At 45.4% G+C, this 23,073-nt stretch overlaps 1 protein-coding gene across 1 annotated transcript in view; it reads right to left on the reverse strand.

The window, feature by feature from the left end:
- Nucleotides 1-2,731: 2,731 nt before the first annotated feature.
- The window catches only part of Lmcd1 (LIM and cysteine rich domains 1), a 62,566-nt gene continuing 42,224 nt past the window's right edge, over nt 2,732-23,073 (reverse strand). Inside the window, exons 4-6 of the mRNA XM_055628532.1 lie at nt 18,174-18,509; nt 4,177-4,392; nt 2,732-3,342 (exon numbers count right to left, since the gene is read on the reverse strand). Coding sequence (XP_055484507.1) covers nt 3,184-3,342; nt 4,177-4,392; nt 18,174-18,509 — 711 coding nt within the window. The 3' untranslated portion in view covers nt 2,732-3,183. The remainder of the gene's footprint in view (nt 3,343-4,176; nt 4,393-18,173; nt 18,510-23,073) is intronic.

Genomic DNA, 23,073 nt, shown 5'->3' on the forward strand with positions numbered 1-23,073 from the left:
TATGTGAGAATCACCAGATTGTTCTTGAAGGAGAGGGGTGCACAGGGGAAGGGCATGTGCGTGTGTTATTAGCTTGTCTGAAAACAGTATAGAGATGCTAAGGTCTTGCCAGGGAGAACACAAAAAGAGCATTGTCTGTTTGCTAGGATATGTACCAGGAAAGTTGTAATATTAGAGATTATATGGGTGTATGGTGGAGTAACCCTGAACTGGATGGTCCACTGGGAGTCCCCAAGAGAGGACTCAGATATTCCAAACACAAGGACAGGGCTATTGATGGACAGGAAGAGCAGTGACATGCTCCAGGAAGACATGCTTCATGGCCATCCGGTGTCCAGAGGCAATCTGATCGTGCTGGGGTTCAATAGGCGGGGGATTACACACCTAGTCATCTCCCTGACCACCCGTCACCAACCCCCACTGCAGTCTGTTCGAATGCTTGCTCTCATGGTTCCTAGGACAGGGTCTCAGCTTCAGTGGTATTCACAAGGAAGGAGCAGGCTGGCCTTGTCCATGCTTGTGTCTGCAGGCCACCCTCCTCACCCCATTCTGTGCTCCTGTCAAACAATGTGCACTCAATCCTGTCTGTCTGTGTTCTGTATTCCTGGATCTCCAGCACCAAAAACTGGGTACTAATATATATATATATATATATATATATATATATATATATAACCCTTGACCCTTCCCTCTTTGTCAGATCAGGGTCCACTCAGGCCAGGCCATCTGTCAGTGTGTCAGAGGCACTTAAAAAGGAAACATTCCTGAGTAGGTTTAGTTTCTTTTTCTGAATCTTTCTTTTGTAGCACCCACAGTAACTGTAGCTTCACATTGACCTGTACATGTGTTGTTCTGGAACTGGTCTCTATAGACTGTCAAATTCATGGAGGCAGTGGCCATTGCTTTGCGGGGAGTGGTATCACCTACATTCAGCACAAGGACCGGCAACTGTAGTGTTTACTGAACATTTCTTGGATGGGTGGCTGGCTAGATTGGTACTTTAGAGAAGTGCCTGAGAAATGAGGGATGCCCCATGAGCATCTTGTAGGGCATGTTGGCTTTCAATAGATAACAGACTTGACCTTCAGGTAACCAAGAAGAAGCAGAAGCCTGGAGTGGTGGGTGGGGTTTGTACCTAAGAGAAAGAGGGAAATAGAAATCTCGGGAAGTACAGAGTTGTGAGGCTGGAGAGACTCAAGTTTTGGAACGTTTCAAATGTCAGAGTTGGTTCCTAATGTGGCAGATACTGGGGAGCCACGGGAGTTGATTGAGGGCAAAGAGGCGCTCAGAACTTGTCTTCGAGACAGCTCAATGATGAGCAAACCAAGGGAGGTGTGAGAGAGGTGCTGGAGGCTGATACACACCGCTGTAGGAGAAATCACAATAGTTTTGTCAGACTTCTAAAGTACATAAATGGGGCTGGAGCAGAGAAGAGTCAGGGCAACAGATGGGAAACTGTAAGAGCACTGATGACTAGAATGTGAGCTCCTGGGACCAGTGTCTTTTCCATCCTTGTATCCCTGGTAGGAAAAGACATGGTACTTAGAAATTGTGGAAAGGAAATGAATTTGAAGACTGAAAATACTCAGACCATAAAAGGGAGATAAAATCTTGCCCCAAAACTTACTGCGTTTGGCTCACAAAATGTTCAGCTGGCAACATGTAGACATCGAGAGATTCCTCATATAAATGCCACAGTTTAAAAGATTTATGTTTACTGGGCACCACATCCTACCAATTGGTTGAGCAAAGGTACCTTGGGTAGCTCCCAGAACTCTGCCGGGTCTCCCAGCGATCACTCATGACCTGTCTATATGCACACGACAGCTGAGTTAGCCCTTTGGCTCCAAGAAGATCATCAGCTGCAGTAACATGCATGCTTGAAAGGAAAATGTTCTACAAGAATCCCCCTCCTCTGCTCTGTGTGTATACACACACACACACACACACACACACGCACACACACACATATATACACACACACACACATATGTATACACACACACATATATATGTGTGTATCAGACTATTAAACAATACACCCCAGAGAGTTGGAATTACCCTCTACCCCACCAGGAATGTTAGCGTGGGAGAAGGAAAAGGCTGAATAAAGCCTGATGCCAGCCAGGGAGGTAATCTGTCACCCAGAAAGATTTTATACAATCCAGACAAAACAGCTTGATCAGGGGTGGAGACAATTATGACACAACAGTGGGCAGGACCATACTAGGCCCAGCCCAGGGCTGCTTAATTATGCACACTTCTTGCATCCTACTTAAACCTAGGCCTCTTGTGAGTACCCAAAAGATAGACACGTGTGTGTGTGTGTGTGTGTGTGTGTGTGTGTGTGTGTGGTGTCACCGGTCCCCTTCCCATATGTGGTTAAGTTAAACAAATTTACTTTTTTATGTTTTTCGCTATTAATTTAGCTTATTGGGGATGGCTGGCTGAGCTTGGCTTGTTAGGGATGCTAAGGGCACAGGCCTCAACCCTTAATTCCAATAACATTTCTAACTTTTAGGGAATCATGAGATATAAATATGTGTTTCTATCGGGTGTCTGGGAGCACGGATAATGGAGGAGAGGATGCAGGAATCTAATAAGCACATGCATTGAGTAACTCATTATCATTTACTCATCTCCTGGCAGTACTAAGCTCGGGGGCTAAGCACATGTAACAGAACCAGTACCATGGTGTAAATAATTAGATAAAGATGTTGTGTGTGTGAGAAATTCATAAACCTTTTATTGATATGTTTTTCATGCCCAAAACATTGTTTATTGAAGATTCAGATTCCACTTGAGAAAGAGGCAAACAAATGAGAGTTGAGATCCCGCCCTGCCCTCTGGAGGGATCCCATGTCCACAGGGGGAAGGGAGGGGTTGAAGCACATCCTACAGCTACTTGATTGGATCCCTCAGAAATGCATTCTGGGAAATTCTTCCTAGGGCTCCCTTGCAAGATACCAGTGTGTCTTTTAATTGGCTGCAGTTGGGAAACAATAAATCCATTCTAAGGCTTCTTAGAATACCTCTGGCTTTGAAACTACTGACCCTCCAAGGTCTACCACCACTCAATCTAGAATATGCACTTGCTTGCTGGCTGCTGCATCCACCCCGTAGGATGGCTTCAGTTTCCTGGCGGGATGCGGTAGACTCTGCTGGCTGTGGGCTGGCAGCCCTTCAGGAGCGTTTGGACTTGCTGCAAGTGGGGCACAGGAGCTGACCCTTGGTGACGATGTAGGCACGGCCGCTCAGCAGCTGCTCACAGCCCTCACAGATGAAGTGCTTCCGATGCCAGGCCAGGTCTTCCACGCGCTGGTAGTCTTCTGAGAAGATGATCTGGAAAGAGAGACAGAAGGAATGCGTGACTGAGGCTCTGCTCCTAGGCGGAGGTGGTGTGTGGGGGATAAATGAAGGGGTTCTGGCTTATCCCATCCCATTTGTGCTGTGACCTTTAAAGGCCTCCACGGAGCAACCTGACGTGATCTGAGGCAGGTGGTGTGTGGTCATTGCTGAGGGTTGTGGTTGTGTCTTAGCTTTTCAGACAGGAAAAAGAAAGTACTCCACTATGGGCAGGTTTGTATTTATCCATCTGTGAAACTTTTTGGGAAAATCCAGAGGCCAGTTGTTTTCTGAATTGGGATTACGTGACTTGCATGACCCTGGAAGACAATCAACGATGGAGAAGCAGCCAGTGGCCATTCTCTGAAAGCAAGAAATCAAGGGACCCAGAATAAAGTGACACCTAGAATGACTTCTGGGCCTTCTGACTTTAGAGTACAACAGGACGTTGACATGAGCTGTCACTTAGGCATTTGCCAGCCTTATGACTTGGCATTTCTCTCTGAACCTCCACTTACTTACACATAACCTGGCTTTTTTTTTTTTTTAAGTCTTCACACTTGCAGGGCAAGCATTTTACTAGCTGAGCTATCTGGATGGTCCTCCTACATTCAACTTCCAATGGGGATTGTAAGCATGCGTTATCATCCTTGTCTCTGGCCCATTTTGTAGATAAGGAAAACAGAGGCTCGGAGTACCCAGTGAGGAGGCCTAGCTCAGTGTGCTCAAATGAAGAATACCTCATCAGCAAAGCCACACATATTGGCCCCCGCGGTTGCTCTACCTGTCACGGCCACCCCTATTTGTTCCTGCCAACCTGTTGACTCTCACCTCGTCACAGCCTGAGCATCTGGGCCGCAAGCTCTCGCAGTAGTGGCGGCCACACCAGGGTGCACCATCCTTCCAGAAGTAGATGAGGTCCACCAGCGGCTCTGAGCACTTGTTACACACGAAGCATGAGGGGTGCCACTGCTTGCTGTAGCCAGCCCTATCAGCATAGACCACGGGGCTGTCAGCAGGGGCCACTCCCTTGCAGAGCTCACAGACCTGGAGGGGGGATGAGGAAGAGGGGCATGGAATGTGGGTTTGAAGCCCAGGTCCGCTCTCTCGACTTTCTGTGTGACTCTGGAGAAGTTGAAAGACCTTTCTGTTTCTTAGTTTTGCCATCTGCAAAATGGGATAAATGTATCATCTATTTTATGAGGACTAAATAGAGTGACTTATTGATCCCTGTGATTCTTGGATTGGTTTAGCCTCGCTGCCCTTGTGTCCCTCATAGTTATTGAGATATTCACAAAGCTTTTGTTGACATGGGAAAAAGTGATTGATGTCACCTTAAGTGAAATTAAAATTAAAATTAAAATTAAAATTGTGAAACTACTTATTCCCCCGTAATGACAGGAATAAGCCCATGCGGTGTGTTTGTTAGAAAATATGTTTTATGATTGAAAACAGCTGTATTTTTTTCCTAAGATAAAAAAATATAGTGAGAAGAACAATTGCAAACATTCTATTTCAAACCCTACAACTGGCAAACCTTGTACATAGTTCGCTTAAGCCAGTTGGATTCTCTTCATTACTTGTCTGTCTGTAGTTTGCCTTGTGCCAATTTGGTGGAGAGCTGTGGAGGAACCCTGGTTTCACCCTGATAAGTTATTCGGAAGGGAGGAGTATTTTAACAGCCTCCAAGCAAACAGGATATGCGTCTTTGACTCTACATCAATATCCAGCAAGTGGCAGTTTCTCAGAAGTTAGTCACGGGCCTGAGATGGTTTGGCGAGTAAGGGTGATTGCTGCCAAGCCTGATGACCTGAGTTTGACCCTGTGATCCACACAGTGGATAGAAAGTACTGACTCCAGCAAACTGACCTTTGAACTCCAATGTGTGCTGTGGCACTTGTGCTTCCCCTTAAAAAATAGAAACAAGAAAAAGTCCACATATAATATTAGGTCATAGGAGTCCTTTTTGCTCAACTTTAAATAGATTTCTTGTCCTGCATTGTCTTCTGATCAGCTTTTACTTCTTGAATCATTTGAAATTTACAGGGAAAAAGAACAACCCAGAGCTATCTGGGTGGTCCTTCTACATTCACCCTCTAAAGTTCTGGAACTACAAGCATGCATCATTGTTCTGATCTCAGGCCCATTGTGTAGACGAGAAAATAGAGGCTTGGGGTGCCCAATGAGGCCCAGCTCAGTTTGCTCAAATGAAGAAATTTGATCAAAGTCACACCCATTGGGCTATCTCTCACACCATGTTCTGTTTTCTCTGTTATTAAGGGCTTATTTTTGACAATGAACTAGTAGTAACAAGTCATTGAGAAACTTCATTCATGTATTCTCAGATTTCACTTGACCACCTTTCTCTACTTTGGTATACACCCAGGACCCCGCATTTAGTCCTCTGCTTTTTCAGACTCCTCTTTGGGGGAATAGGTTTGTTAACATGTCTCTGGGGGACCTTGACAGTTTGGGGGAGTCATGGTCATATATTTGGTATGCCAGTTGGAATCTTCCTGATGCCACCATCATGGAGTAATTCTGAGATAAGGACCATCACCGCTTTCCTTACCTGCTACCAGGGGCATTTGCTGGCACTATGCCTCCTAAGGAGTGTTGACTTTGCTTGAACAAGGATGTTGACCTTGACCCTTGGCTTCTCCATGGTGAAGATTTCCTCCTCTTTCTATACTGTCCTCTTTGTAAGAATCTTATTTCATGTTCCTCATGTAAAGAGTCCTCCACTTTCTCAGGATTCAAGTAACTACATATAATGTGCGTAAATTTATATAAGACCTTGGCCTCACAGATGCTCCTAAAGGTATTTTGAGAACCATTGGTTGACATAGCTCCTGGATTTATGAGTGTTGCTCAGCATTCTTCTTACATATCCATCCATCCATCCATAACATATTTATTTACCTACCCACCTACCAAACTACACACCCATTCACCTACCTATCCATCTATCTATCCATCCATTTATCAGTACACCCACCTATCTACCCATCTATCCATCCATCCATCCATCCATCCATCCATCCATCCATCCATCCATCCATTTGTCATACCTCCCTCCCTTCCATATTTATAAGCTTCTCTTTTTACATCCTCTCAGGAATGGGAATCTGAAAGTCTTACCACATAAACTCCCTTGAGCCAGTTTGAATCCTCTTCTGCTCCTCAGAGCCCCCAGCATGATGGTGACTCTCATGTCCTTAGGGCACATTTGTACCCTGAAGTGTGCTTGGGAAGTTGTGCCCACTGTGCTAGCCTCCTACATACCTGGCAGTCATTTCTGTGTTAGGAAGACAGTTGTCTTCCCTCTAGAGACAACCATGCCCCTGAGAGAGTTGGTATGACTTGTTCGGTGGCACACAATGTTTAGAAGACAAAGTCGGAGTGAGAACCCAGCCAAAGCTGCCTACAAAGCCCAAGCTTTTACATCTGGTGTCAGCAAAACAACTGCCTGTGATTTGCTCCAGGATAGCAAATATTTTATCCTCAAAAAAAAAAAAAAAAAAAAAAATCCTTTTTTTTTTTTTTTCTCACTAGCAGACCTGGGTCTTAAAAAAAAAAAAAGAACTATGCTTAATGACTACGTTTTCAATTGCATGAATAAAAATGTCATGGAAATTTGTTTTCTTTTTTTGTTGTTATGTAAAATACTCACAGGGTGCCATAAATTCTGGCTGTTGGCTCAGGATCCCGGAAACATTTATCATCTGACCCTCCAATGTTATGCTGACCTTGGTCTTTTCCTTGGATGCTAATTTTAATTTACTAAGTACTGCCAGCCCAACTCCCAAATATTTACATTTTGCTATATTTACGAAGGCATACATTAAAAGTCTACTCTAGGGACTGGAAAGAAGGCTCAGCCATTAATAAAGCTTTACTGCTCTTTCAGAGGATGCAGCTGTGGTTGCCAGGATCCTGGTCATTGGTCACAACTGCCAGTAATTACAGGTACAGGAGACCTGATACCCTCTTCGGGCCTCTGCAGGAATATGCATGCATGTACACACACACACACACACACACACACACACACACACACACACACACATTAAAAAAAGAGTCTACTATACTTTGGAATCAGAATATATCCCTGCGGGCCCTATGTTAATGGCTTGGTTTTAGCCTGATGAAAGTTGGGGCCTGCTAAGATGAAGTGAAGTCACAGGGGTGTGGCCTTAAAGGGGATGGTGGGATGTTCATCTCTTTCTTTATCTCTTTGCTTTCTGGTCACTATGAGGTGAGCTGTTTTGTACCCCTACCACACTTGCCATGATTTATCACCTTACTGTAGGCCTGAGGTGACAAGGGTAACTCACTATACAGAGGAACCTGGGAAATTTTGGTCTCAATGAACCTGCTTTTTTTGAGCTGATTCTCCCAAGTATTTGTTACAGTAACAGAAAGCTGAGTAATGGGAACACCATTCCTATCTTATATCTTTTAGTGATGTGCTTAACGTGCTCGTGTACACTGAAGAGGAAATAAAAAGTAAAATGATGACAATTAGGAAAAGGAAACCAAGTGAAGAGACTCCATGTAACACAGCTTCCTGGAGCACTGTCGGTGCTGAGTTAATGTCTAGGCATGGCGGGCATTTGTTCATCTGGATGGATCTGAACTGGATCTCACTGCCTGATAACGGACTTTAGGAAATTCTAGTTTTCCAGCTTTGCTCCACCCTGCCTTGGGAATGAAACAGGGGAACCCCTCCCACCTCCTGCCTCCAATCAACTGAAAACTCTGTACCTTTTCCCATGACTGAGTACCATCAGCCTGGGACTCATCAGAAGGCAAGAAGCCTAAGTGACAGTTAGCTCTAATCCTGCACACTGCCCCCTTTACCCACCTGGGCATTGCAAACCATGTGGACAGGGCTGTTGGAGCACACAGTAAGTTTTCTGTCTGGCTTCTAAGTTTTGTGGAATGAAATTTCCAGTCCTTTCCTCCCACACAGAAAGGACTTACTGTTGGCCTACCGCATCCTATATTCCCAGATGTTGCTTAACATGGAAAAAGGGGACAGGGGTTTAAAAAAAAAAACAGCCTGGGAATGCTGGCAAACATCTCAGGGACACATGGAAGGGAGCAGCGACCATGAGCTTTTAAGAAAGGCAGTCGGGATGGGTGCTCAAAGGTGACCCTAAATTCATGTTATGAATGGAGACTTTATTCTGGAGGTTATAGGGAGCCATTGTGGGTCCTTGAGGCCAGGAGCGCAGTGGTATGATTTGAGCTGCAGGGCAATAACCAGAGCAGCAAGGAGGAAGGAAAAGATTAGTTTCATACAACGTGGTGTCAGTGTGCCCATCTATCTAAGAGTGCTTTGTCAGGTTCCTGCCTGAGGAGTATGCTTTCCCCATGGCTCTTTTGGTGGCAGTTACTACCTGTCACAAGCTCTTTTCAGCAAACAATGTCATTGTCAGTTTGTAAAAATATAGTGTAATGAGCCCCTTCAAATTGTCTCAGCACCCTGTTTTCTTTTTCTGCCTCTGGGTGACTTCCTCTTCCATGTCCTCTTTTTCTTCCTTCTGTCTTCCTGGTCATCTCAAAGGCTGAGGACTCTGGTTGTCTTGGGCCTGTCAGCCTCATGGCCTCTCAGCCACCAGGAACAGGTTGACAATGCATGGTCAGACCCTATGCTGACTTGGGCCCTGTGATTCTCGTCTCTCCTACCACCACCTTTAGCGAAGCTTCCAGGTTTTCAATCGCCCAGGGTGTCAGGGAGCCAAGCTCTGGAGTCAGGCTGCCTACATGATTACTGTGTGAGCTTGGGCAAGCTAACCTCTTTATGTATCAACTTTGTCATCTGTCAAATGGGGACACTCTTAGCAGTAACAGCATTTTGGGGTTATTGTTATAGTTCAGTGGATTTGTTGGGGCTTTTGAAGGGTTCATTTGGTATCCTGACCTCTTTCCTCATAGGATAGAAAGCTGAGGCTCAAGGGGATTAAATCATTCCCCTAAGTTGACCATACCATGTTGAGGTCACAGTTGGATCTGGCTTTCCATTCTTATAAGGCTATACCATCTAGAATTGCCATGGGCATTCCATGGGATGTGTTCAGCTCTCTCTAGCTGAGCAAGATCAAAACACCAACTGACTTCTGCCAGTCTGACCATCTTATGTCACAACCCCATGCCCAATGACTCTCAGCTCTGGGCTTGTGGCCAGTGCTCTTCTTCTCTAGCCCTGCTTACTTGGAGACCCTTGTTCTCAGGCTTATCCTGCCTAAGGCCTCCTGGAGGGCTTGCAGCAACACATTCTTTTACTCTCTTTTCCTAGAGAATTTGATTCAGCAGGCCAGGAATTTGCAAGGTCCAAGAAAAGATGGATACTGTTAGGGGCTTCACTCTGAAAAACAGTCCAATAGACTTCTGAAACTTGTTGACATGTGCAAACTCTGCCCTGGGCTCAGGTACTAACTACAAAGGCTAATTTGAATTCCTAAAGGGTTGACATTTTAGCACTTTCCAGGGAATCCCAGTGTGGTTATCCTTGGACTTTTTTGTAAAGGAGGGGGTACAGGCAGGCAGAATTTCCTTGGGACTAGGGTAAAAGACATTTAGGAGGTTATTTATGTTGAGCACATCAGCTGATTTTGCTCCTGTTCCCAAGCATCTAAACTCAAGTTTGCTCATAAGAGTGTTCCCAGTAACTGCCAGAGAACCTTGTCTGTCCAGCACTTTCCCCTGGGCAGAAGGGATGTAGGACAAATCCTTCCAGAGGTGGAATGAGTAAGAGGCTTTTCTCTATGCCCATGTCTTTCTATGACCCACACACATAGTGTAAGATGCTTCGTTAAACAGTCAAAAGCAGTGGTTCCTGTTTGTGATCCCAGCACCCAGGAGACTGAGGCAGGAGGAACTCCACAATGGGTTAGAGACCAGCCAGGGCAACAATGTAAATATATGAACAAGAAAGCATAACAGTCAAAAATGAGTGATTTTTGAGTATCTTATGCTTGGGCTTGGGAAGTGTTTAATTTAAACATCTGTTTTGAGAAGGACAAGGATGGATCAGACTTGGCTGTTGCTGATCCCTTGTGGGGCTATGGGTTCTCTGCTTTGGGATGTGTTCATATTGCATTGACATAGTCTTGGATACTCTTCCAACAAACATAGCATTGAAGTCCCTTTCTCTGAGAAATCATGTCCCAGTCTAGTGGGACAGAGGGTGCTCCTCTGCCAATGACAGGGTTAAGCCACCAGAAGTGGAAAATATAAGTTGCCATGCACCCAACACTGCCAACTATCAACACAGTTCAGTAGAGTCTTTGTGTTGCCTCTTACAACAGCATGGCTGACCAGCAGCTGTGCCAAGCTGCCCTGCCCACACAAAAGATATCAGTACCCGTGGCTAACCCAGGAAAATATCAAACTTCAAGACCAACTGTCTCTCAAATCCCCATCTCCTTTTTACAACAGTGTAAAGTTGAATAATGTTAAGCAGAGCAGGATCATGTATGCAGCTTTACCCAGCCTAAGTTTCTAAAGACACACCTCTGGGGAATCCCGAGAAGAAAGAAGTTCCAGCATCCGGAAGCTTCCATACCAAGGTGATCATCACATGGAGAAAGTAGAGGAAGAGTCCCAAGCAGACTCTGCCTGACTAGCCCAGCTGTGTATTTTTCCCAGTCCAGTCCAAACATAAGCACAGACCCCTGCCCAAGTGAAGCTGAGTGGATAAAGACAGGATGTCCTTATGGAGCTCTGATCAAATGGCTGATCTGAGAACAAAAGGGGCCTCACTGACATAAGCCACTTGGCCAGGATGGCTTGCTCCACAGCTTAATGAAATAACTACATCAAACTGGGACACATGGAGTCATGTGGCCGCAGCATGACACAAAGTGTTTTAGGCAACAGCACTTTGAGGACAGTGGCCATAGTCCCTGTGGCTACAGAACTGTATCTAAGGACCAAGGTTCAGAGGGACCCATGGGCACAGAAAGGCCTCTGTGGCTACAGTAATCTCTTCCTTGGGCTTGCCAGAAGCACATCCCAATTACGATGTTTTTCTCCTGGAAGGCTCTTATCCAAAGGCCTACCCAGCCTAAATCCAGAGTGCCTCATGAAAATCTCACCATTACACTCCAGTAAATATTAACACAAGGCCTCGAATTTAGGCTCTGGCTTCACTCCAATGCAAACACTCAACAATTTATTTATAAACAGCATCTCCCATGTCCTCTTATGGTGCTTAATCTCCATCTTTGCTTCTCATCCTTCTGTCTCACAGAAGGTTCCCCCCTGCTACCCCATGTGCTAGCCTGGCATCATCTCTACAGGCTTAGCTGTCTTGAGTTCTGTTTTCTTACACGCTAGTGTTCCTGAGACCCCAGAGGATGGGGAAGGAGAATACCAGCTACACAGTTGTAGGGTCCTAGGTCTGGAATGTGGTCAGTACCATGGCTTCATCCCTGGGGAAGCAAAAGGGAACTGGCTTTTCTAAGGCCTCAGTAAGAGTGATGCTCCTTGGCTTATAGAAAAACCCATTATCCATGGTGGCCACTATTTCTATCAGCATTTTTACTGATGTGCCTTCTTGGAGAAGGTTGTAACTATGGGACCTTGGCCCATGGAGGCTAAACTTGAGAGATGTTTTTTAACTAGGTCCTCCTTGCTTATTTAGTACTGAGATGGGCAGGAAGCACTTAAGTTATTCTTAGGAGAGTAGCCTGCATTTGTTCTCAGGTGTAGCTTTGATCACCATGAACTCAAGGACCAGATTTGTAAAGAAAATAAACCGTCCGATCTACAGCTGAGCAGGAAGAAGTGTCCAGTGTGTTCTCTCCTGCAGGGTTCATGCACAATGTCTAGACTCAGGGACAGGGCATCCTGCCACATTACATGTTGCTGTGTACCCTATTGGATATGGAGAGAGACGCTGGAGAGATGGATCAGCAGTTAAAAACACTTGCTGCTCCTGTCGAGGAGTCCAGTTCCCAGCACCCACATGTACGCTCACAAATATATGTAACTGTAGGTACAGGGGATCTGATATCTTCTTCTGGATTTGACAGGCACTAGACACCCACAGGTGAGTACTCATATGCACAAAAGCTTAAAAAGAAAACATTTTTAAATCGGAAAGAATGTACACACGCAATATGATTTATAGGGTAAAAATTTTGGGGATTAGATAAAATGACATGGAAATTTCCTGGCATGGTACCCGACATAACTCAGGGAAAGAATGGTAGCGCACAACATGGTCACCTCTTAATCGTCATCACATTATCACCAACATCATCACCGTTACCATCATTACCATCATCAGGAGCATCAATGACACCACGGTCAACATTATCATCACTAGGACCATCACCACCATTCCCATCATCATCATTGACACCATTATCATCACCATCACTATGATCATCATTACCATCATCATCATCTGCATCAGCCTCACCATTACAATGACTATCCCCACCCTTATCACCAACAGCATCATTAACACCATCATCACAATCAACATTGCTGCTTAACCTATAAAAGCAAAACAAACAAACAAACAAACAAAACAAAGCCCACATAATTAGAAAAAGGCTGAAGATAGCTTTTCTTGCTCAGGGGTCAGCAAACTACATTTCTCCATGGATCAACTCCAGTCCACCCCAAACCCATTTTTGTAAATAAAGTTTTATTGGCTCATAGCCAGTCACTTGTTTAGTTAGAGCCTATAACAGCATGATATAGGGGCTGAGCTGAGTAGAGGTGGCAGGGCCTGCCGACACACACACACACACACACACACACACACACACACACACACACACCTTATGTTCTTTTACTGAAAATAGCTTGCCACTGGCTGTTTTAGTCAATGGAATATTATGCAGCCCACTCAAAAAAAGGAAGAAAATTGACTGCAAAAGTCACAAGGCCACATGGGAAAGTATTTATAGTATAAAAAGTGGAATAAAGGAATTTTTCTTTGGAAAATAATATTTTTGAATGTCATTAAAAATATCCCCACTGTGAAGGAAAAAGGCAGAGGCTGACGAGCCTGGTTACCATGGTGGTTTTGAGGGCCACTCCCAAGTTCCCATCCATGGATACCTGGGTAAGGGAAGGTAAAGGGACCAGGGTTGGTTGTGGGTGGGTGCTTCCTCACTGGTCTCATACACCTTTACTCCAGCTAAGAGAGAAGTGGCTCACAGAGGGGTTGGGGTTGCTTCGTGTCCCCAAGTAGGACTGGCAGGAAAGGCAGCCTGTGCAGCCCACAAGCCAAACATCTGCTCCGACAAAAACTTGGAAGTCCCTTGCCCACAAATATGTCCTTTTTGGGATGGGCCTCAGCTTGAGCTGCCAGGGGCTGTAAGTTTCCATTTGAGAGGCTGTCCTATGGAGGAGGGTGGGGTCCAAGGCCTGCTGTGCCTCCCTTTGCATTTTTGTGGGGAGGTGGGGAGAAAAAGAGTTGGACTACTTCTGGCATCTCACTGAGTATCTTAGGATCTTATGAATGCATTCCCAAGACTTGTCGGGAGCCTGCACGCCTCTTCATTGACTTTCTGTTGCTTGCTGCTTAGGGATAATCACCTGAACTGAGAAAGGGGCGAGGTGATGGTGGGAGTGCTAGGGGCAGGTGGTAAGAATGATCAGCATTACAGTGGAGAGTACATTTTATGTTCTGTTCTGGCGTTCTGTCCCCTTTCTTGGGTTTCAAGTGTGGGGTGCTGGAAAGGCGGAAATGCCTGGGCACAGTGACATGCTGGGAACCCTGTATATTCAATTTTCAAGCGAACATCCACTGAGCTCTCCAAATGCAGGGAAACTGCCTGCAAAACTGTCAGCACTCAGAGGATGCAGGCTATGGCTGCACAGTATAGGTATCTGTAAATCCTATCCAGGAGAGAGAAATGAGGGGTGGGGGCTGGGAGAGTGAGTGAGGGTCTTTGAGCAGACTGGTAGGGAAAGCAGTGGTGGAGCTGCTAGAGTTCACAACAACTTGGCCAGGGCCCTGAGATGCTCCTCAGACCCATGAGGAAAGACTTGGGCTGGGGTAGGGTGTCCTGCTCTTACCAGCACACAGGGAAAAGGATTTCATTCTCCAGAAGGCCAGGCTGTGAGGGAAGTCAGGTGCTGTGGCTCACTTCAATATATATATATATGGAGTTTACAATCATACGCACACACATACATACATACATACATATACATACACATATGTGTGTGTGTATGTATGTATGTATGTATGTATGTATGTATGTATACTACTTTCTAGGTGCTCCTCTCAGGACTGCTCACACCACACACTGTGATGACAAGACCTGGGTTTGAATTAGGTCTTAGCAAATATGGCTGTGTTTCAGGCTCCTCCTTTGGGAAATTTGCCTGATGACCTCAAGCCATGTCATGGTCATCACAAAGATTTAAAGACATTTAATTGGCTTTGGTGGTTTGAAAAACTGGACTATTTTTTTTTTTTTAACCTCAGGAGTGACAACAGATGAGCTGGTGTTGGGACTGGGGTGTTTCCACCTTAGGATTTTCTTATGGAGAGGCCTTATTGAAGGCTCTGTGGCTAGGGGCGTTTCCACTGTGCTTTTGTCTCCCACTGTAAGTGTGATGATAGTGATTTTTGATCTGCTCTGAGGTTGGTGTAGACAGCCACACCTCTTAGTTCATTGTCCACGTAGACAGATGTACTTCTGCTTGCTGATTTAGGTCAACGTGTCCTGCTGGTGGGTCTGTCTGACATACTGAGCTTTGAAAGATAAGCCTGATCTGTGAACGAACTCATCAGGAAGAATGAGGAAAGCTGCAGCTATTGGGTAGGTGGGGTTCAGGCAGAGCTGTGTCCTGCATCCTGGCTGGTATTCCCTTGAATTATAGCCTTTTGGTGAGAGTTCCTCAGAGGCAGTTTAGAAAGGGCTCTGGCATGATGCTCCTCTGTGAGAGTGGCATGTTGGGAGAACGCAGCAGCCTAATGGCCATTGCTGTTTTACAGAGGTTTTAAAGGAAGGACATGGCCTAGATTAAGTAGCCTTTGGGGACAGGGAAAGGTGTATAGTAGCATGCAATATTGCCAGGTGGGAGATTTTGGGTGGCAGAGGGACATGGTTCAGTGTCAAGGGCTGGGGTCAGTGATAGGAGATAGAAAACAATGTTAGATTATGCTTGTGTTTCTGGACTACAGTGCAAGGAATCTTGAAAGTACTGGGTAGTATTTTTTTAAGCAGAGCTCCTTTAAAGTCATCCATCCATCCATTTATCATCCATCCATGCAAGGGCTTCAGAGAGTGGCTCAGGCCTGTACTTGGTAGTGAGGCTGCTGGGGACACAGATTTTTGGCCTGCTGAGTGCTGAGCTGTCTTCACTGGTATTCTTTTCCCTGCTTTGAGGAGACAGAGAACTCAGATATTTTCTTCTAGAACAAATAGCAAGAAGGGTGCTTTAACTCAGCATCCCTTGGATACTATTATGGAAATGAGATCTTGGACCATCTACCTACTGTGCGTACATAAAAGAGTTCACACCTCACCTGGCTCTCATGAAATCACTCTACCAGGCAACTGTGAGAATTTAAAGAGACCCTGAAAGTCTGAGTAAAGCTTGGTGCTTAAGCAATGTGGAAAGGGAATGTCACTATCTCTTTAGGCTGGATGCCATTCAAATTCTTCCTATCTCCCAGAGCCCAGTGTGGTGTGAACATTAATTTACTTGTGAACATGCTTGTTGAGTACCAGCTGTCTACGTCAACGATACCCACTATAGATGCAGAGATGAACAAGCTCTCAGAATCTATGGAGAATGAGAGGTGTGACCCCACTAGGAGCACAGCGAGATGCTGAGTTAAAATTGTGGCTGGAGCAGGACAGAGAACTACATCTTTTACAGGCATCAGACAAATTCATCCTAACGGCTTCCTCCTCATTTCTGACAGTGGAACATGCCACTTACTAACCAATGTTATTACTTAAACACTTCCAAAGTGTCACAAATATTCCCCAGAGTTAAGTACAGGCAAGGACCCAGATTCTCAGGGCATCTTTGCTCCAGCTCCATGTTGAACAAATATGTGGGGCTCAGTTAAGGACAAGATATGTTCTCAGAAAAGCATTTCTCCCTTGGGAATGATGATTTGGAGAAGTCACAATGACATCAAGAGATTCCGTTCCAACTTAGAATTCTTTAAAACTTACTCTTTAAACTATTAAAGGGTGGATATTGAGCAGGATTGGGGTGATGTTGGGGAGAAAAGTTTATAACACTGGTAGCTACTATGGTAACTAGATTTAGTCTCTTTAAAGCCTTTCACACATATATCCACCCCCAAGAAGTGAGTCTTTTAAGTATTGCTGGCAGGGATTGAGGAGATGGCTCAGTACCTGAGATGGGTTCCCAGAACCCACATCTGTCAGCTCACAACCACCCATAATTCTAGTTCCAATAAATCTAACACCCTTGTCTAGATTCCACACACACCTGCATTCCCACACAAAGACAAAAACATATACACATAACTGAAAAATAAGTCTCCCTGTTAAATAATAAGGAAAAAACCTTACTCTTGGAATTCTCAGCTAAAAGAATATGAGGCTGTGGTTCCTTGGTTGGGAATCCCGAGTTGGGCCAAGGTGGGGTGGAGTTAGGAGGTACTTAAGGAACCCAGAGCCAGGAATGACAGGGTAACCAGGCTCTTGGGCTGTCTTTCTGTTTGTTGCCTGGCTTACCAGAGGCTGCCAGGTGTACTTCAGAGCCATGGTGGCTAATCTTGGTTGTCCATTTGGCTGGACTGAGAATTGTCCGGGGGATTAATAAAGTGGTCCTCTGGGAGTGTTTGTGAGCTCATTTCTAAAGACTATCATATCATGAAAGCCTTGACCTAATAAATATGATGGCATTGTTAATGACAAAAGGTAGAAGATAAGGCCTAACCAGATCTGGGAAGCTGGGAAGCTGGTCACTGTAGACCTGTCCCTAGAGGCTACATCTTGCCTTGGCCCCTTCCTCCATTTTCTGTTTCTGTCTACCATATGCTCCCATCCACCCACATTTTCCCTCTCCTGTGATGTGCTGCTCAAGCACACAGTGCCAAGAAACCATTGGTTAAACAATCTGAAACCACAACGCAAATACAACTGTCATTTCTTAAGTTGCTGTGTCAGATAGCCTGGCCACAGTGACACGACCCATCAAACAAAGGGATCCCTGTGCTGGGACTTTTATAACTAAATGTTAAGTAGTGGCAAAAGGGGCCACCTGGCTGAAGGGTAAGGAAAAGGCCCTCCTGGTAGAAACATAGTGGCCATCAGCCCCATGGTTCCAGTCCTGGAACAACTCAGGGCAAACCCATCCATGAGAATTTCACCTGTGAAATACTGGCTTCTCTTTTGTGTTTTCTCAACATGGCCCCAGGTATATGTGTCTTCCACACTGTTGCTGGGAAAAATTGGCAGCCACATAGCTGGAACCATGTCCTACATCTGACTCACAGCTTGCCCCTTTTAGGTCTAGTCCTCAGCCCAAAGTTCCCACCAACATGGGACTGTGACCTCTTCTTGCTTGACTTCCTGCAACCCAAGAGATGATGCCATGATGGATGCATGAGTAGGCTGAAACTCACATCATCTGGCCTCCCTAGGCTCATGTCATCTACTCCCCAGCTTCTCATGCCATCATCACATGGGACTGCTATTAGTATGGCAATTGTACCTTGTTCACTTGACCTTAGCCCATGTTATTTTTGCAAATGATGTAAACAACATGTATAAGAGGACAGTATGGCAAGATGGGACCCTGACCGCATAGCCCTGGCTTGGGCAGCTGCAGCCAGACCAGAGACAAGGGACACTCACATATTCCACCTCCTTCGATGGGTCACCCAGGCTGCCATTGGTGGTTGGGGCAGCGGTCTCTGTGCCCTCTGGCTTTTCCTGTGTCTTGCCTTCTTCTTTGGGAAGGCCTCCCTGCCCTGGGAGGGCCACCTCGCCCACCCCAAGGGCCTCGCTTTTGTACTGCTTGACGAATTCTTCCATTGCTTTCAGCTCACTCTCCACAAGTCCACGGCATCGAGAGGGGTCCTGGTCATAGATAGGAAGCTGATGCATGAGCTGGCGTCGGCGGTAGAGGGCACCCTCAGTACCTGTAACAGGCTGCTTCTCCTTGGGGATGAGCTCCATGTACTGCAGGCCCTAGGGAGGATGGAGGGGAAGAGACAGTGTCACATGGCTGTGGTTCATGGTCACAGGAGCTAAGACACAAGAACAAAAAATGCCAATCTTCCACTCTTTCCAGTGATTGAAATGTAAATACCTCTTACCTCTCTCTCTCCTTTCATTTCTTTGTGTGTGTGTGTGTGTGTGTGTGTGTGTGTGTGTTCACATGCATTCAGAGGCCAGAGCTAACTGGGCTGCTGTTGTTCCTTTAGTGCCATTGTCCTAGTTAGCACTAGCTAACTTGACAGAGCCTAAAATCACCCCACAAAGAGTCAGTTGAGCAACTGTCTCTATCAGGTTGGTCTGTGGGCATTGAGGGGTTGTCTTGATTGTTATTTGATGTAGGAAGGCCCAGCCCACTGTGGGAAGTACCATTCCTAGGGCAAGTGCCCGAGTAAGCTAGCAAGCAATGTTCCTCCACAGGTTCTGCTTTGAATTCCTACTTAAGTACTGCCTTAACTTTCCTTAATTATGGACTGTGATCTGGAAGTGCAAGCTATAAAAAAACGCTTTCCTTCCCTAAGTTGCTCTTGGTTAGAGTGTTTTGTAACAGCAACAGAAAGTAAAGTAGGACATCCATCTACCTTTTGTTTGAGAAAAGGTCTCTCTTTGGCCCTGGACTCATTACATAGGCTAGATTGGGTGGTCACCAAGCCCCAGGATTCACTTGTCTGTGCCTTTCCAGAACTGGGGTTCCATATGTCACCATGCCTGCCGTACAAAAAATGGGTTCTGGAGGACTGATCTCAGGTCCTTATGCTTGCAAGGCCTGCACTTTTGTTACAAGAACTATCACCTCAGCCTCATTGAATTTATTTTTTAACTTTAGTTTTCCTTTTATAAGCCACAAAGCAATACCTGTCCCTTGTCTCAAATAAGAATACATAGGTGAGAGAATTAATGCAAAGGGGAAAACGCACTCCCTGTAGCTTGCATATACTGAGATGCTTCTGTATCTTTCCCTTGGTGCTAGAAGCGTGAATGTGTGCCTGTGTCTGAATTCATCTGGCTGTGTAGGTCCAATGGCTGCCTTCTGACTGACACATTTAAAAATTCTCCCTGGAGAGTTAACTGAGCCAGCACACATGCTAGGCAGATGGTCTACCACCGTGAGCACAGGTGAGAAACAAACACTGAGTCACACCTGTTGGCTGACTCTCCCTTTGCTCATTGTCTAGGCATGGCAGGGCTGGCTGATGATGGGCTTACTTTGTTGTCCCTGCGCACTACTGTGATTTTTCCCTTTGTGATTAGGAAGAGAAAGGGTGTCTTTTTACTCATTTCAGTTTCTGTCAGAATGGAAATGAAGATCAATTTGCTCTGTTTTCTGAGGTGAAATGACAATGACGACAGATGGGATGGTTAATATTCACTGTCAGCCTGAGTGGCTTTAAAATCACCGGGGAAACACAATTTGTGGTATATCTATGAGAATGTCTCCAGGACGGTTTAACTGAGGAAGGAAGATCCACCCTGAATGTGGGTGGCAGCACCCCATGGGCTCTAAGTCTCAGAGTGTGTAAAAAACATCAGCATTCCTTTACCTTCCTCTGCTTCCTGACTGCACATACAACATGACCAGCCACTTAGAACTCCTACTATATCACTTTCTCACTGGGAGGGGCTGTCCCTCAAACCATGAGACATAAGAAACTTTTTCCTCTTAAGTTGTATTTGGTAGGTATTTTGATACAAGCACAAGAAAAAATAAGGGGAGTAAGTTTGCCACCAAAGTGAAGTCATTCCATTGAACCTCTTCTCTGTTGCTACTTTCTGGGCAGTGACCAGATCCTAAAACTGTTACGGAATCATGACAACAGGAATGCATAGAGGCTAATGTCAATTGACCTGGGCCTGCATGGGACTGTCTTCTCTCTGGTCCTCCAGTCTATGTGCTTTATTGCTACCTCTGCTGATGGAGATGCTCATGAAAGAAAAAAGCCTGCTTGTATCTTCTCTTCAAAGAAGCTTTGGCCAGCTGTGTGTGTGTGTGTGTGTGTGTGTGTGTGTGTGCATGGGTGTGCATAAGTGTGTGTGTTCTGGATTTAGCTCATTTTAGAGTGAAATCCTCGCCCTAGGCATGCTAGCTGTATAACTGCAGCCACCTTCACATCATTTCTCTGCACATATTTCTCAGATGCAAAAGTGAGCACCATGCAAGCCCAGCAGGCTCTGGGATTCAGGAATAGGCCTGCACCACCTACTCCATGCTGCTCATCCAGTTTCCTTTCCCCTTGCTTTCTGTTTTCCTATCTGTGCCTTTTCTCCTTTGAAATGGGCCTATACTAACCTATACTTAGCTGCCATGTTTGCTAACTGCCCCAGTGTGTGAGAAGTCTTTGGAAAAGTCACTAAAGTGTACTTTCCCAAGTGCAAGTCCCCAGATCATCAGGGCAGTTGTGGCACCCAAGAATCTGCATACTGTGGACGTGATGCCAAAAGTTTAAGACCTTACACTACTGTTATAGTTTGAATGCAGAATGTCTCCCATGACTCTGCTGGTGGTGTTATTTTGGGGAGCTGTGGAACCTTTGGGAGGTAGGTGGCTGAGGGGACATGCCTTAGGATTTATAGCCTATTCCTGGCTCAAGAATTCTCTCCCTCTTGCTTTCTACTCTATGGAGATGTGAATAGTCATTGGCCATATGTTCCCACTGCCACAGCCATAAGCCACTCCTGCCACCACCATTCATTCCCTTCCCACCTTCATGGTCTACACCCTATCAAAATGTGAGTCAAAATAAGCCCTTCTTTGTAAGCTGTTCCTGTCATGTGTTTTGTCATGGCAACAAGGGAAAATGACTAATATAACTACCTTTCAGTGAAACACCAGCAAGAAACAAACATAAGTGATAAATCAGCTGGGACCCCAAGCACCTAGCAGGGAAACTGAAGCAAGGCAAGTTACTCATTCCTTGGGATTTTGAAAACTCAAGAGTTCTCCAAAAAGTAGAAGTGCTGTAACAATTGGTAACACCTTAGAGGGGCTTGCATGAGCTTTTCCTTGCCTGAGGCTTAACCACAGATTCTCATTTTTGGTGAGAACTACGCTCATTTTAGATTCACTGGCTTTGCAGGGCGGATATTGTTCCCTTCTGAATGGAACATTTTTACTTCATTTACCTCATGGGCAATACTCCTGATTAAAGGAAAAATAAATCCAGTTTAAAATTGCTTTTCTTAGCAGTATAATGAGATCATTATGAGAATATGGCATTTCATGGTTTATTAATTTTAAAACACGTGTCAGCATCTCTAAGAGTAGAATCCTCAGGGTCTCAAGTCAATAGCACTCCCTGACTATGTGACTGATAATTGTCTGAATACTAATGTGTTCACAGATAACTATTGTTTCCTTCACAGTCAGAGATCTTCTGTTTAGCGGGTCCCAGGGATGGGAGGTCAGCTGGTGACAAAGGTCAAGGCCATAGTATGAGAAACTGAGAGGCAAGCTGTTTATTATGGGTGACTCTTTTCCAGCTCTTCCCCTTCCCTCATTACCAGCTTACCTGGCTCCCACTGTCCATCTTCTCTGAACCCCGCTGGCCTGAATCTAGCCGCTCAGAACTAGATTTATTGGAATTATGGGAATTAAAATGTAAACCTCTACTAAAAATCACAGTGAGAAGCCTAAGATGTCTGATACTAGTGAGCAGAGATCCCACAATGTATTACCTGTCCTCAAGATTCATGTGTTAATGTTTGATTTCCTGATTTGTGCTATTGGGAGGTGGCAGACACTTAAACAAGGTGGAATGTAGTGGGGCTTCTTGGTCACTTGGGGACAAGCCTTTGAATGGGTAGAGAGGACCCCTGGTCCTTTTTTGCTTGCTAGCCGTGAAGAAAGCAGCTTTCATCATGTTCCTACTGACCACAAACCCAAACCTCCCAAACCAGGAGTTCACACAGCCCCTTCCTCTTTATAAGTTGATTATCTCATGCATTTGTCACAGCAACAGGAAGCTGCATAACTGGGAGAAGAACCTGGGGTGGGTATGTCCCAGGCCTGGTTGTCACAGGATTTTTTTAATAACTAAATTCTGAATAAGACAAGAGCCATATCCAGCTTCTGCTGACATCGGACTGTGGATCCCCTCGTGTTGACTATGTCATAGATTCCAGAAACACCCCCCGCCCCTTCTGAGCCTTTGCTGGCACAAAAAAGGCTCATGGTACACCTGGTCAACTCCAGGTCTATCTGCACATGCCCAGTTGCTTTTCAAGTTCTTTTGCAGAAACAGGAGGTGGACAGAGACTGGATGGTGGGGGACAGGCTCAGCAACTAACCCATCTACCCAAGTGGACCCCAATTTTGTCATCTGCCGAGTTAAGGGCAGCCTACATGACCACTAGGCAGGAACAAAGGCCACCTTGCCTGAACTTTCTCACAACAAAGAGAGTGAGAAGTTGATGGTTTGCTCCAGCTGGCAGCTTAAAGAGGGCCAAAAGGGACAAAGGAGTAAACAGATCCCCTTGAACACCACATAGATTCTTCCCTACCCTGTATTAGGAGGCAATGAGTGTATTGGCTTATTTTACT

This window comes from Psammomys obesus, unplaced genomic scaffold (assembly GCF_907164565.1).
Source record: "Psammomys obesus unplaced genomic scaffold, mPsaObe1.curated_primary_1811, whole genome shotgun sequence".
Lineage (NCBI taxonomy): Eukaryota > Metazoa > Chordata > Mammalia > Rodentia > Muridae > Psammomys > Psammomys obesus.